Source organism: Lolium perenne, chromosome 4 (genome assembly GCF_019359855.2).
Source record: "Lolium perenne isolate Kyuss_39 chromosome 4, Kyuss_2.0, whole genome shotgun sequence".
Lineage (NCBI taxonomy): Eukaryota > Viridiplantae > Streptophyta > Magnoliopsida > Poales > Poaceae > Lolium > Lolium perenne.
The window spans coordinates 344,086,310-344,103,295 of NC_067247.2; the positions used below are offsets into that span (position 1 = coordinate 344,086,310).

The 16,986-nt window shown below is 45.6% G+C and overlaps 1 protein-coding gene across 1 annotated transcript; it reads left to right on the forward strand.

Moving 5' to 3' along the window:
* The first annotated feature begins 2,775 nt into the window (after window positions 1-2,775).
* Window positions 2,776-4,109, forward strand: LOC127297107 (probable serine acetyltransferase 4). Its single transcript, XM_051327370.2, has one exon. The coding sequence runs from the start codon at window positions 2,952-2,954 to the stop codon at window positions 3,891-3,893; it is 942 nt and encodes a 313-aa protein (XP_051183330.1). The 5' UTR covers window positions 2,776-2,951; the 3' UTR covers window positions 3,894-4,109.
* Window positions 4,110-16,986: the final 12,877 nt, after the last annotated feature.

Here is a 16,986-nt window from a genome sequence, read left to right on the forward strand (position 1 = left end):
CTTCATGGCTTGTACGAGGGTAGATGAATCCGTCTCCAACTTGATTCATCTGCAACCTGCACCAGCTCCTCTGGCTACGTCTATATCGTCCCGCATTACGAAGCCCCATCCACCACGCTCTGTATCTGATTTTCTTTAAGCTAGAGATCTATTTGGTGTATTTGCAAATAGTAGCACACCATAGTCTACAGGGATACTATCTATTGTTCATCCCTACTTTCTTGCAAGCATTTAATGCACTAGAGATAACTCTAAGCAAGAGAGCATTGTACGACATGTTTTTGTGCCTTCTCTTGCTGACATGGATGGCACAAGGGAAGGCTGCTTTCTCCAGGATTGTACATGCCCTTAGTGATGAAAAAACGTCGGACGCGTATCGGCGTGTCGGTAGGCCATGCGTGTCGCTTCGTGTAGCCAAGCGTCCGTTTCTTAGCTCGCCGTGGGATATTGCCATCTCGGTTACTGCTTTGAGATGTTCGTCCTGATTCGCCAAGAGATTGCTTTCAGAATCTTCTGTTGCGCACCGCAGCTCCGAAAAGAAGTTAGCTAGGTCGCACAATTTCGCGCAACGGGGTATCGTTGCGGCATATGCCTTCAACATTTCCCACCCCTTTTTGTGTGTGTGTGTTATGCTTCCTCTGTTCTCCACGTCCGCTAACTAACCGTGCATGTGATCGTTGCTTGGCAGCATGTTTAACTAGCCTAACATGGGGCGATGTACTTACTCCATCCATAAATAAGTGTTAGTTAAGATATATCTTAAGTCAAACTGTATTAACTTTAACTAACATTTTACGAAAAAGTAGCAACATTTATGATAGCAAACTAATATGACTAGACTCATCTTGACATGTAGTTCAATAATATAGTAGTTTCATGTCACATTTGTTGTTATTTTTTTATAAAAAATCTAGTCAATTTTAAAAATATTTGACTTCCAAAAATAGAAAACGTACACTTATTTACGGACGAAGAGGGTATTCATGTAGTATTAGGTCATCTCCAGGGTCATGACTTCAAAAGGTTGAGGTGATCCATTTTGGTCAGCATGGATAAAAGGACACGAACAACCATTTCCACCGACCTGACACAAATAGATCGATGCATACAAGTCGATTATCCTGGTCTTGAATTTGAGCTAGGAATGCGTATGTTTTTTCCGAAATGGGGCATAGCCCAGCCTCTGCATCAGATTGATGCACACGGCTTTCATTTATTTAAAGTAGCTGTAGTTCAAAAGTTTTACATCACTGATCAGATAGGGTTGAGACATGTATCAACCAACGGAAGAAATAGAAGCATACAAAGCTATCCATTCTGAATTCTACTAGTGTGTCGCCACCCAGTAGCCAGGAAAAAGAAGTCCTGAGTAACCACCAGCCTCTGCATCAGGAATGCGTATGTGCCACGTTCCCTTGCTAGGGGTTCGACCCGAGGCGCTGCGCCACCTTCCTAGGCGACGCTGACTATGTGCAAGATTGGGACTTGGAGCCGTAGAACGGCAACGTTGACATCATGGGTGAGGACTTGGAGTTGCAGATCGACGACGACGACATCCCGAACTAGGGGCCGTGGGACGACACCTTGGAGTATCTCGGTCTCCTCGCGTACAATTGTGAGCAGGTGGCAGCTGTCAAGAAGGAGGACGAGCCCCCTCCCTCCCCGGAGGACGGCAAAGCCCTCGTGATGGCCATCGCCGCCTCCGAGGTGTAGGCACTTGCCGAGTGGGAAGGACAAAAACAGACATATGCGGTTTCCGGAATCTTGTGTCGATGACTACGTCAGTGAACTGGCTATGGTCGTGGGAGCCGCCAGTTTTCATCAATCTGGATGATGACGAGAAGTAGGCAACGCGGCTGACGCAAATCCTAGCTTGGGTTTAGTTTATCTATATTTATGTTTTGCATTTTTTTTACTTTATAAATAATATGTTTTCATATATGAAATATTATCCCAAAATGGTCTAGCTACTGGGTTTACCCGACGAGAACGGATTATCCACAGCCCAATGTAAATGAACAAAAATATACATATGAGGTGTCCGAAATATATTGGGTTGCTAGAGTTATCCTACAATGTAAATGGACAAAAATATACATATGAGAGAACTATAGGGCTTGTTTAATACTTTAATTAGAAGGAATTGTAAGATTTTGTAGGATTTGGATTCATATAACTGTTTTTTTCCTACAAAGGTTGTTTGATTCATAGGAATGCAATACCTTCTACTCCCTCCGTCCATTAAAGGGTGTCGAAGATGCGTCCAAATTTTGATGTATCTATACACTAGAACATGTTTAAATACATCGAATTTAGACAAACTTTCAATATCCTTATATGGACAAATGTAGCAATTTCTACGAAGGATTTATTTGCACTACGTTTTGAAGAAAAAAATTCTCTTCACTCCAACCTCTTCGTATGATTTGTTTGATTTCCTGGGCAATGGATCTAAAATCCTATAGTTTCGTAAGCCGATATAATTGGAGAGGACATGCCATTTCAATCCTATATTGTTCTTATTTCTGCGTTCTAAAAATTTTACAAATCAAACGAGCCCACGCCGAGAAGCGAAATTTAACGGTGAGGTACATGGTGACGGTGATGGTCAAAATGTCCAACATAAAAATAACAGCACGAGCGCTGGTGAGTGGTGACTTGCCAAGGAAGAAGCCTCGAGCAAATGTTAACGAAGCCTTGGTCTCCTGGCGCCATGTGTAAGTTTTGCCAGGCGCGCTTCTTCTATGAAACTTCCTCTGCTTCCTCCTCCTCTGTCCTGAACACGTATATATAGGTGGGGGAACACCTGAAGTGCCCAACAGAACAGCTGAACGCCATTTGCTTCTGCAACTCCACCACATCTTCCATAGCTTGCATCCTTCTCTCTAGCTCTCTCTTTCTCTTTTCTCTTTTCTCGCTCCCTCTCCCCCTCTAGCTACGCCTGGTCAGACATGGCTGCCTGTGTCGACAAGTGGAACCCAGCATACTCCAGCTGCCGCCTCTCGAGCTCCATCTACCGGTTCATGCCGGACTGCGCCATCACTTGCCCGGTGTCCATCACCGGCAACGGCAACGGTTGCTGCGACAGCGGCGACGACGTCTGGGACGAGATATGCGCCGAAGCGCAAGCGGACGCGGAGGCGGAGCCGCTCCTGCGCATGTTCTACGCGGAGCTGGTCCTGTCGCGCCCCTCGCTGGAGGCCGCCCTCGCCGCGCACCTGGCCACCAAGCTCTGCATCCCCGGCGCGCTCCCGCAGGACGCGCTCCGGGACCTCCTCGCCGGCGCGCTCGAGGCGCACCCGGAGGCCACCCGCGACACGCGCGCCGACCTCCTCGCGGCGCGCGACCGCGACCCGGCCTGCGCAAAAATGGTCCACTGCTTCCTCTACTACAAGGGATTCCTGGCCCTGCAGGCGCACCGCGCCGCCCACGCGCTCTGGTCCGAGGGCCGCGCGGCCGCGGCGCTGCTCCTCCAGAGCCGTGCCTCCGAGGTGTTCGGCGTCGACATCCACCCCGGGGCGCGCATCGGGGCCGGCATCCTCCTCGACCACGCCACCGGCGTCGTAATCGGGGAGACGGCCGTGGTGGGAGACGACGTGTCTATCTTGCACGCCGTCACGCTGGGCGGCACGGGGAAGGTGTCCGGCGACCGGCACCCAAAGGTCGGGGACGGGGTGCTCATCGGCGCCGGGGCCAGCGTCCTGGGCAATGTTCGCATTGGCGACGGAGCCAAGATCGGCGCGGGGGCTGTCGTGCTCCGAGACGTGCCGTGTGGAACCACGGCCGTCGGAAACCCGGCCAAGGCGATCGGGAAGAAGCCGGCGCCACAGCGGCGGCCGGAAGACCAGCCAGGTGTAACCATGGAGCACAGGTGGTCAGATTACGTCATTTGAACTCTCGCCACATGTTTACTGCAAAGCAAAAGAGAGTTTCCCTCCAAATCATATTTGCGGTTGGGTGACGATTTCTCTTATCCTGAGCTCAGTTAGACGTTGAGCCTGGAGCAATGGTATACTGTTTTTTTTTGGGTAATGGAATAACCAAAAATGCAGCTGATCAGCTATTGTAGTTCTAAAATGTAGCATGGTTTTATCCTTTGTTGGTCCATATTTCTTCCTTCCTTAGGTCATTTTTCTTAGTGTATTTTTTTTTTTGCAAGGAATATTTTCTCTGTAGTACTCATTACTGTGCGAAGAAAATGCTTGCAGAAACCACATTTTTTCGATAAAGAAAATATATTAATATTATAAAGATACCATTTACACCTAGCTTCGGCAACAGTATAGTGCCCTTATGGTCATACAGATGCAAGCAACAAAAAGAAGAAAGAAGAATTACAGAAAACAAAAGTTCTGCTATAGTAACCAATTTCTCTTGTAACAACATACTAAACACCACCAAAACAACACCAGAAATACATCAAATCTAAAATCAACGCACCCAAGAAGGGAATAGTGCATGTGTGTCGTCATCGTCCTGATCAATAACCATAGGTTTTCACCCCGGAGAAAGTCCACACTCACAAAATAATTCCTTCAGTAAGGTCATTGCTAGGCACAACCAATTAAGGCCATCTCAAGGGTTTTCATACTGCAAGTTTAGACAAATTTAGACAGTGAATTCATCCTATGATGTTGCCCCCACTTGCCAATTCTGCTGCTCCAAGTCACGAATCGCCAAGGTAGAATCTCTACACCATCAAGACTCAAACCTCCATTGGCCATTCTTCGTGTCGAACTTCACCATGGAACAAAGATATGTCCCATGATGGAAACATGCAGAGCTTCCGCAACACCCCCTCCGAAACCAAACGGTCAGAAAAACACGGCTGCGCGCGACCGAAACACCATCCGCTCTAGCAAACTCCAGACATGTCATCAATTTGGAATTCGTCAGTGGATCCTTCTGGAACTTGACAGCCCATCCAAGATCAATAACGACAGGCGACATGCAATTCTTCATCACGGTGAGAGAAGAATCCAAGGACCGCCACCTTTATTCAAGCCAAGCTGGCAACCCCCATGCCATCCATCGGCAACCTGCGGGATCTGCCTCCCCAAGCCCAACCGGCGGCCATGGCCAGCGGCACGCAAGGAGACGGTAGTGTAGGCTCGATCGACTAGTGGAACAACATTGAGGAGATGGAGAGACGACATAGAGAACCACCTGGATCAAGATCTAGGGTTTGTCCTGAGCCGACCCGCAGTCCATCCCTCACCGCTAGTCAAGCGTATAAACCACATAGTTAATTACCGAGGAACAGTGGAGTCTACCAACCATTGCAAAGTAAGATCAACTCCAACTTTCCGTTCTAGCCACCAAAGAAAAAACATACCTAACTTTATAAATAAAGATATAAAATAATGAGAGAATCCTCTTACGGAGCATATCCAGGGTAAGCTAAAAAAAATACATGAGTAGCCTCACCTTGAAATAGCTCGAGAGACTACTAATTAAAGGTTCCACAACACACCGGCCAAGTTGACAACGGAGAGAGACGCCCGCCATCTTGTTCCGGACTGTGGAGCAGTGATTCTGCCAGCGGAGAACAAGGACGAAGAGTAGTAAAGACAGGTTCACGTATAAAAGATAGGAGGCCGTCGAGAACACCCAATGATAGCGCCAGAAGTGCGTCAAGACATGATCCAAACTTGCCCATCGATGACAACATAATGCGCCGAGAGGAACCAGGGCTCCACGACGATGGCCCCCAAGAAGGTCACGATGCACCGCACTGTCATCGTCAAGACCGACGGTCAATGGTTTCCACCCGGAGCCTCTAACACACGGAAGGTAAACACAACCGTGCCCTCAAGAGGGTCACGGCACCCACATGCATCACTGTAGCATCTCACGCAAAAAAAATTCGCACCCCAATCTAGTACCTCGGACCTCCTGTTGTCACCAAGCTAGGCCTCTAGAACGCGATCGGTAGCCACCTTAGCCGAAATGTTGCCAACACTAGGATCACCGCCACTTCCTCCTCACCATCCTCATGGCTAAAGTGAGGGACCATCCCCACCGCCACGCTGCTCGCCGAAGAGAAGCCGGCACAATCCACCTTCTAGGGATGTCGCCACGACGTCGATCATCTCTCCGCTGTGGAGCCATAGACACCACCATGGCGAGTCCCCAGGTACAAACGAGGGAGGTCAGCACTAGATCCAGGCCTTCCTGGCCGATATCCATTTGTACTCTTGGGTGGGGGTGCAATAAGCATGACGATGACATGTCACTATCAAATTGCATCCTCTCATCCTTCTTCGGTAATATGGCCCTCGCGACCTATCACTACAAGAAAAGTTCTGATAGACAACGTCTCAAAATCGTCCGTTAAGGGGTATTTTTCGTCGCCTATGGGCCTAACCCGACGATATGGGTTCTGTTGTGGAAACTGCGTCAGGCAAAGTCCTACGACGATTTTTTCGGTCCGTCGCGCTTGGGCGCCCTTCCGCCACGGAAAATCGGACCGTTGCCCAAGTGTTTCCGGGAGCCCGTTGATCGCGACGACGTCATGCAACCGACACGTGCGTGACGCCGTTAATCGGCAAGCACGGCGTTAACCTACGAAACCCCGTGGTAGATGGTAGGCCCACACGAGGCTCGCCACGTCTTAAGCGGGCCGGTCCATTAAGTTTGCGGCCGGGCCAGCTGACTTAGTTTGACCGGTCAACTATATAGCTGGGCTGGTCCATTAGTTACGTGGGCCAGGCCTAACCTCTAAGGTTGACTGGTCAAAACTTTAATGGGCCGGCCCACTAAGCATGTGGGCCGGGCCGAATGCACTCGATTGACCGGTCAACAGGCAAAAGGGCCGGCCCACAAGACATGTGGGACCCACTTTCCTGGTATCGGGCTGGCCCATTTACAAAGTGGGGTCCACATTAAAGCAACTGGGCCGGCCCAATTAGCATGTGGGTCCCACTTTCCTGCTATCGGGCCGGCCCATTTAGTACGTGGGGTCCACATTTGATCAAATGGGCTGGCCCAACAAGCCAGTGGGCCGGGCCAAAAGCACCGGTGGGTCCCACTTTCCTGTTAAAGGGCCAGCCCATTTAGTATGTGGGGTCCACCATATAGCAAGTGGGCCGGCCCAACAAGATAGTGGGCGGGCCAAAACACAGTGGGTCCCACTTTCCAGCTTAAAGGGTCGGCCCATTTAGTATGTGGGGTCCACCATATAGCAAGTGGGCCGGCCCAACAAGATAGTGGGCCGGGCCAAAACACTGGTGGGTCCCACTTTCCTGTTAAAGGGCCGGCCCATTTAGTATGTGGGGTCCACCGTATAGCAAGTGGGCCGGCCCAACACGCTAGTGGGCTGGGCCAAAAACACAGGTGGGTCCCACTTTCCTGTTAAAGGGCCGGCCCATTTAGTATGTGGGGTTGATACGTCTCCGACGTATCGATAATTTCTTATGTTCCATGCCACATTATTGATGTTATCTACATGTTTTATGCACACTTTATGTCATATTCGTGCATTTTCTGGAACTAACCTATTAACAAGATGCCGAAGTGCCGCTGTCGTTTTCTGCTTTTGGTTTCAGAAATCCTAGTACGGAAATATTCTCGGAATTGGACGAAATCAAAGCCCAGGGGCCTATTTTTCCACGAAGCTTCCAGAAGTCCGAAGGAGAGACGAAGAGGGGCCACGGAGGGGCCACACCATAGGGCGGCGCGGCCCCCCCCTTGGTCGTGCCGGCCTGTGGTGTGGGGCCCCCGTGCCGCCTCTTGACCTGCCCTTCCGCCTATAAAAAGTCTCCGTGACGAAACCCCCAGTACCGAGAGCCACGATACGGAAAACCTTCCAGAGACGCCGCCGCCGCCGATCCCATCTCGGGATCCAGAGATCGCCTCCGCACCCGCCGGAGAGGGGAATCATCTCCCGGAGGACTCTACGCCGCCATGGTCGCCTCCGGTGTGATGTGTGAGTAGTCTACCCCTGGACTATGGGTCCATAGCAGTAGCTAGATGGTTGTCTTCTCCCCATTGTGCTATCATTGTCGGATCTTGTGAGCTGCCTAACATGATCAAGATCATCTATCTGTAATTCTATATGTTGCGTTTGTTGGGATCCGATGAATAGAGAATACTTGTTATGTTGATTATCAAAGTTATGCTTATGTGTTGTTTATGATCTTGCATGCTCTCCGTTATTAGTAGATGCTCTGGCCAAGTTGATGCTAGTAACTCCAAGAGGGAGTATTTATGCTCGATAGTGGGTTCATGTCTCCGTGAATCTGGAGGAGTGACAAGAACCACTAAGGTTACGGATGTGCTGTTGCCACTAGGGATAAAACATTAGTGCTATGTTCAAGGATGTAGTCACTAGTTACATTACGCGCAATACTTAATGCAATTGTCTGTTGTTAGCAACTTAATAATCTGGAGGGGTTCGGATGATAACCCGAAGGTGGACTTTTAGGCATAGATGCAGTTGGATGACGGTCTATGTACTTTGTCGTAATGCCCAATTAAATCTCACTATACTCATCATGATATGTATGTGCATGGTCATGCTCTCTTTATTTGTCAATTGCCCAACTGTAATTTGTTCACCCAACATGCTGTTCGTCTTATGGGAGAGACACCTCTAGTGAACTGTGGACCCCGGTCCAATTCTCTTTACTGAAATACAATCTACCGCAATACTTGTTCTACTGTTTTCTGCAAACAATCATCTTCCACACAATACGGTTAACTCTTTGTTACAGCAAGCCGGTGAGATTGACAACCTCACTGTTTCGTTGGGGCAAAGTATTTTGGTTGTGTTGTGCAGGTTCCACGTTGGCGCCGGAATCACTGGTGTTGCGCCGCACTACATCTCGCCACCATCAACCTTCAACGTGCTTCTTGACTCCTACTGGTCCGATTAAACCTTGGTTTCTTACTGAGGGAAACTTGCCGCTGTGCGCATCACACCTTCCTCTTGGGGTTCCCAACGGACGTGCCAACCACACGCATCAAGCAAATTTCTGGCGCCGTTGCCGGGGACCTGAAGGAAAGTTACACCACAAAGATTTCTATCTCCCATCGTCAACTCCACGCCGTAAGCAAATTTACGGCGCCGTTGTCGGGAGATCAAGACACGCCGCAAGGAGTCTCCACTTCTCAATCTCTTTACTTTGTTTTTGTCTTGCTTAGTTTTATTTACTACTTTGTTTGCTGCACTAAATCAAAATACAAAAAAATTAGTTGCTAGTTTTACTTTACTTGCTATCTTGTTTGCTATATCAAAAATACAAAAAAATTAGTTACTTGTGTTACTTTACTTAATTCCATGCATGCTTTTATTTCACTAGTTAGGCTTAATGGAAAACAACAAAAATATTAGAGATCTTTATAGTATTTATCTTGAGTTAGGACATGAGGTGTTTGAAGAGAAAATTAAAAATCCTATGGAACTTTATATGCGTGCTAATGGCAATGTTATTAATATGAATGCTTTGAACACTATTATTGCCAATGCTATGGAAGAATTTAAGCTTGGGGAAGCTGGTTTTGATGAGCATTATATTTTTAGTCCCCCAAGCATGGAGGAGAAAATTTACTTTGATGATACTTTGCCTCCCATTTATGATGATAGTGGTATTTTTGTGCCACCTACTATTGAGGATAAAGTTTATTATGATTATACTATGCCTCCTATATTTGATGAGAATAAAAATGATAGCCACTTTGTTGAATTTGCTCCCACTACAACTAATAAAATTGATTATGCTTATGTGGAGAGTAATAATTTTATGCATGAGACTCATGATAAGAATGCTTTATGTGATAGTTATATTGTTGAGTTTGTTCATGATGCTACTAGAAATTATTATGAGAGAGGAAAATATGGTTGTAGAAATTTTCATGTTACTAAAATACCTCTCTATATGCTGAAATTTTTGAAGTTACACTTGTTTTGTCTTCCTATGCTATTCACTTTGTTCTTCATTGACTTGTTTATTTACAAGATTCCTTTTCATAGGAAGCATGTTAGGTTTAAATTTGTTTTGAATTTGCCTCTTGATGCTCTCTTTTGCTTCAAATACTATTTCTTGCGAGTGCATCATTAAAACTGCTGAGCCCATCTTAAAGGCTATAAAGAAAGAACTTCTTGGGAGATAACCCATGTGTTTATTATACTACAGTACTTTGTTTGTATTTTGTGTCTTGGAAGTTGTTTACTACTGTAGCAACCTCTCCTTATCTTAGTTTTGTGTTTTGTTGTGCCAAGTTAAGCCGTTGATAGAAAAGTAAGTACTAGATTTGGATTACTGCACAGTTCCAGATTTCTTTGCTGTCACGAATCTGGGTCCACCTCCCTGTAGGTAACTCAGAAAATTATGCCAATTTACGTGCATGATCCTCAGATATGTACGCAACTTTCATTCAATTTGAGCATTTTCATTTGAGCAAGTCTGGTGCCATTTTAAAATTCGTCAATACGAACTGTTCTGTTTTGACAGATTCTGCCTTTTATTTCGCATTGCCTCTTTCGCTATGTTGGATGAATTTCTTTGATCCATTAATGTCCAGTAGCATTATGCAATGTCCAGAAGTGTTAAGAATGATTGTGTCACCTCTGAATATGTCAATTTATATTGTGCACTAACCCTCTAATGAGTTGTTTCGAGTTTGGTGTGGAGGAAGTTTTCAAGGATCAAGAGAGGAGTATGATGCAACATGATCAAGGAGAGTGAAAGCTCTAAGCTTGGGGATGCACCCGGTGGTTCACCCCTGCATATATCAAGAAGACTCAAGCGTCTAAGCTTGGGGATGCCCAAGGCATCCCCTTCTTCATCGACAACATTATCAGGTTCCTCCCCTGAAACTATATTTTTATTCCATCACATCTTATGTGCTTTTTCTTGGAGCGTCGGTTTGTTTTTATTTTTGTTTTGTTTGAATAAAATGGATCCTAGCATTCACTTTATGGGAGAGAGACACGCTCCGCTGTAGCATATGGACAAGTATGTCCTTGGTTTCTACTCATAGTATTCATGGCGAAGTTTCTCCTTCGTTAAATTGTTATATGGTTGGAATTGGAAAATGATACATGTAGTAATTGCTATAAATGTCTTGGGTAATGTGATACTTGGCAATTGTTGTGCTCATGATTAAGCTCTTGCATCATATGCTTTGCACCCATTAATGAAGAAATACATAGAGCATGCTAAAATTTGGTTTGCATATTTGGTTTCTCTATAATTTCTAGTATTGAGTTTGAACAACAAGGAAGACGGTGTAGAGTCTTATAATGTTTTCAATATGTCTTTTATGTGAGTTTTGCTGCACCGGTTCATCCTTGTGTTTGTTTCAAATAAGCCTTGCTAGCCTAAACCTTGTATCGAGAGGGAATACTTCTCATGCATCCAAAATACTTGAGCCAACCATTATGCCATTTGTGTCCACCATACCTACCTATACTACATGGTATTTTTCCGCCATTCCAAAGTAAATTGCTTGAGTGCTACCTTTAAAATTCCATCATTCACCTTTGCAATATATAGCTCATGGGACAAATAGCTTAAAAAACTATTGTGGTATTGAATATGTCATTATGCACTTTATCTCTCATTAAGTTGCTTGTTGTGCGATAACCATGTTTACTGGGGACGCCATCAACTATTCATTGTTGAATTTCATGTGAGTTGCTATGCATGTTCGTCTTGTCTGAAGCAAGAGAGATCTACCACCATATGGTCAAGCATGCATATGTTAGAGAAGAACATTGGGCCGCTAACTAAAGCCATGCTCCATGGTGGAAGTTTCAGTTTTGGACAATAATCCTCAAATCTCAAATGAGAAAATTATTAATTGTTGTTATATGCTTATGCATAAAAGAGGAGTCCATTATCTGTTGTCTATGTTGTCCCGGTATGGATGTCTAAGTCGAAGAATAATCAATAGCGAGAAATCCAATGCGAGCTTTCTCCTTAGACCTTTGTACAGGCGGCATAGAGGTACCCCTTTGTGACACTTGGTAAAAACAATGCATTGTGATGATCCGGTAGTCCAAGCTAATTAGGACAAGGTGCGGGCACTATTAGTACGCTATGCATGAGGCTTGCAACTTATTAGATATAATTTACATGATCATATGCTTTATTACTACCGTTGACAAAATTGTTTCATGTTTTCAAAATCAAAGCTCTAGCACAAATATAGCAATCGATGCTTTTCCTCTATGAAGGACCATTCTTTTACTTTCAATGTTGAGTCAGTTCACCTATCTCTCTCCACCTCAAGAAGCAAACACTTGTGTGAACTGTGCATTGATTCCTACATACTTGCTTATTGCACTTATTATGTTACTCTATGTTGACAATATCCATGAGATATACATGTTACAAGTTGAAAGCAACCGCTGAAACTTAATCTTCTTTTGTGTTGCTTCAATATCTCTACTTTGAATTATTGCTTTATGAGTTAACTCTTATGCAAGACTTATTGATGCTTGTCTTGAAGTGCTATTCATGAAAAGTCTTTGCTATATGATTCACTTGTTTACTCATGTCATATACATTGTTTCGATCGCTGCATTCACTACATATGCTTTACAAATAGTATGATCAAGATTATGATGGCATGTCACTCCAGAAATTATCTCGTGTTATCGTTTTACCTCGCCGGACGAGAAGAACTAAGCTTGGGGATGCTGATACGTCTCCGACGTATCGATAATTTCTTATGTTCCATGCCACATTATTGATGTTATCTACATGTTTTATGCACACTTTATGTCATATTCGTGCATTTTCTGGAACTAACCTATTAACAAGATGCCGAAGTGCCAGTTGCTGTTTTCTTCTGTTTTTGGTTTCAGAAATCCTAGTAAGGAAATATTCTCGTAATTTGACGAAATCAAAGCCTGGGGCCTATTTTTCCACGAAGCTTCTAAGTCCGAAGGAGAGACGAAGAGGGGCCACGGAGGGGCCACACCATAGGCGGCGCGGCCCCCCTTGGCCGCGCCGGCCCGTGGTGTGGGGCCCCGTGCCGCCTCTTGACCTGCTCCTTCCGCCTATAAAAAGTCTCCGTGATGAAACCCCCAGATCCGAGAGCCACGATACGGAAAACCTTCCAGAGACGCCGCCGCCGCCGATCCCATCTCGGGGATCCAGGAGATCGCCTCCGCACCCGCCGAGAGGGGAATCATCTCCCGAGGACTCTACGCCGCCATGGTCGCCTCGGTGTGCTGTGGGAGTAGTCGACCCCTGGACTATGGGTCCATAGCAGTAGCTAGATGGTTGTCTTCTCCCCATTGTGCTATCATTGTCGGATCTTGTGAGCTGCCTAACATGATCAAGATCATCTATCTGTAATTCTATATGTTGCGTTTGTTGGGATCCGATGAATAGAGAATATTTGTTATGTTGATTATCAAAGTTATGCTTATGTGTTGTTTATGATCTTGCATGCTCTCCGTTATTAGTAGATGCTCTGGCCAAGTTGATGCTAGTAACTCCAAGAGGGAGTATTTATGCTCGATAGTGGGTTCATGTCTCCGTGAATGCGAGGAGTGACAAGAACCACTAAGGTTACGGATGTGCTGTTGCCACTAGGGATAAAACATTAGTGCTATGTTCAAGGATGTAGTCACTAGTTACATTACGCGCAATACTTAATGCAATTGTCTGTTGTTAGCAACTTAATACTGGAGGGGGTTCGGATGATAACCTGAAGGTGGACTTTTTAGGCATAGATGCAGTTGGATGACGGTCTATGTACTTTGTCGTAATGCCCAATTAAATCTCACTATACTCATCATGATATGTATGTGCATGGTCATGCTCTCTTTATTTGTCAATTGCCCAACTGTAATTTGTTCACCCAACATGCTGTTCGTCTTATGGGAGAGACACCTCTAGTGAACTGTGGACCCCGGTCCAATTCTCTTTACTGAAATACAATCTACTGCAATACTTGTTCTATCAAGTTTTACGCAAACAATCATCTTCCACACAATACGGTTAACTCTTTGTTACAGCAAGCCGGTGAGATTGACAACCTCACTGTTTCGTTGGGGCAAAGTATTTTGGTTGTGTTGTGCAGGTTCCACGTTGGCGCCGGAATCACTGGTGTTGCGCCGCACTACATCTCGCCGCCATCAACCTTCAACGTGCTTCTTGACTCCTACTGGTCCGATTAAACCTTGGTTTCTTACTGAGGGAAACTTGCCGCTGTGCGCATCACACCTTCCTCTTGGGGTTCCCAACGGACGTGCCAACCACACGCATCAGGGGTCCACCATATAGCAAGTGGGCCGGCCCAACACGCTAGTGGGCCGGGCCAAAAACACAGGTGGGTCCCACTTTCGTCTTAAAGGGCCGACCCGTTTAGTATGTGGGGACCACCACAAAAGCAATTCGGCTGGCCCAACTAGTTAGTGGGCCGGCCCAGTAGTGGGTGGGGTCCACCTTAAAGCAAGTGGGCCGGCCCAATAAAAGTGTGGGGTCCACAGTAAATCAAGTGGGCTGGCCCAATAAGTAAGTGGGCCAGCCCGTTTAGTTGCTGTTTATATGCCGGCGTAATAGGCGCTTTAGGATTTTACGGGCCGGCACATATGTGATTTCGCTTAATTGGGCCGTTTAAGGGATGGGAATTCGTGATTTAGATACTGAGAATATTTACGCAGCATTGATTTCTGTCGGATAGCCTCACTTGCCACAAGCACCAAAGAAAAAATGCGCGAAAGAACTATAAAAACTAACTAAATATTACATCAGCTGCAAGGCATTGAAAAAATATTACAGAACCCAGAGAAATTGAATGGTAATTAAACCTAGCAATACAATGAAGGGATCCGGCAATCTTTTAAGTTGTCCATGCAAAAGACCTATATCCGAAACAAAGACATTACAAGTTAAGACAGCAACAATGGAAAGGCAAAGACACTACAATATTGTTTGCCAAAGAATTTGGAACTCATCATTTCGTCGTTATAACAGGATCATTGTAATGCGCACAATAAGCAAACAAAGAGTGCATGCCGCATACCAACAGCCAATATAACAGAACATGTTAGAATGAAACAAATAGGAGACTTACTATCGTTTAGTCCCATGCAAACCAACATGTTCAGGGAGTACAAAATTGGCATGAACGACATAGTAGCAAAGCTATAAATTTTGTAACAACGATCGAAAGCAAGATGAAGTTATGATGGCTACATCTACAGAGCAGGGAATGTAAACCAAAAATAGAAGTTACTGGTTTATGGCAAAAGCTAAAGAGGAGGGAATGTGAACCAACATGTGCCAAGTGCAATTACTTCATTTTGGCCGTGAACTAAATAATACTCCTGAACTTATAGTGAAGGGGATGCAAATCAAGATGTTTCGGGATATAAACTTGTAATGAGCAACACATAGAGGATAGTTAATGCTGGAGCTTAGGATGGACCAGATACAGAATATAGTGGGATCACCTATGAACTTGTATAAGAGGGAATGCAAACCAATATGTTCAGCTTTCCATATGTGAGCGTCATGCCAAGTCAGAGAAACAAGTCAATAATGCAGCTTTTGAAGAACAAGATGGCACGCAAAATTATTATCTAGTAGTATGACAAGTTTATTTGTACTACAAAGGCTAGATAGCAGAAAGTGATAGCATGCCAAACTAAGTCCTTACTTTGTTAGCTTACAATGAACTAGATACAAAACAATGGCATCGCTCGTAGTACAGGGAATGCAAGCCAACATGTTCATGGAGTAAAAAATTGGCACAAACAACATAGTAGCAGGCCATAATTTTTGTAACAACGATCGAGCAAGATAAAGTTATGATGGCTAGATCTACAGAGAGCAGGAATGTAAACCAAATATAGAAGTTACGATGCCAAAAGCTATAGAGCAGGGAATGCGAACCAACATGTGCAATTACTTAAAATTGGCCATGAACTAAATAATAGCAGGATGTTACTATAATACCTATAATTTTTGTAACAACGACTGAGCAAGATAGAAGTTATGATGGCTACATCTACAGAGCAGGGAATGCAAACCAAAATGTTCAATCGCTTAAAGTTAGCAATGAAGTAGAAAATAGCAACGTGTTACGGTCATAGCTAGGAATGAACTAAAAGAGCTTCAGACAAACAAGCATCGAACCCGTAACATGGCGCTAAAACAAGGGACTTACATTAGGAGAAGCACTGGTGGGAGTCACAAGAGATCTTCCTTGGGTTGATAGATCCGGTGATGAAGTACGCTACATGTGCTACTTGGGGTTGGAGAGACGGCCATTACACTTCATGGTTACTCATCTCATCTGCAAAAAAGTAACGGCGCGTCGTTAGCACAAACAGGTTCCCCCAAGATTAAACAAGAACTTGCAGGCAAGCAATAGAAAAGCGACAGTAGAAGAGTTTAGATCATGCACGGCGCCGGTGAAGCAGATCCGGTTCATGCACAGCGGTGTCGGTGAGCAAGATACGATGCGGTGGACGACGGATCCGGCGAAGCGGCTCCGGTGGGGTGGACGATACCGCAGCTGAAGCGACTGCGGTAGACTGCTGGATGAGCATATGGTTTCGAGGTTCGGCGGGGATGATCCGGTCCGGTTGATGACGGTGTCGATGAAGCGGCTCCGGCAGGCAGCCGGATGATGAGGATCGCGAGGGCTCGGGTAGGCCAGGGAAGTCCGGCGGGGATGTTCCGGTGCGGTGGTCGTGGAGGTGGGATAGAGGGACTTGGGAAGTTCCGGTGGGTGGTCTGAAGGAAATGTATTTTTTTTGGGAGGGTTTGGGGGCTAGGGAGGTGGTGATCCAAAAAATGACGGGCAGACCCCCCCACCAACCAACTTTGCTGCCATCTCCACAGGGGTAGAATAGGAATTTGGAAGCGTGTGAAATTTTTGTATTTTGTGGGCGGCAAGTTTTGCCGCTATGAGATTTTGAATTTGGCCACCGTCCAAGTATAATGATAAAAAATTGTGACACCGTACTAGTACCTCTGTTCAAGGCCGAGTGCAAAATCAAATCATCATCACGTTGAA

Excerpts from the sequence above, each read along its gene's own strand:
- LOC127297107 (XM_051327370.2), top strand. The coding sequence starts at position 2,952 with ATGGCTGCCTGTGTCGACAAGTGGAACCCAGCATACTCCAGCTGCCGC.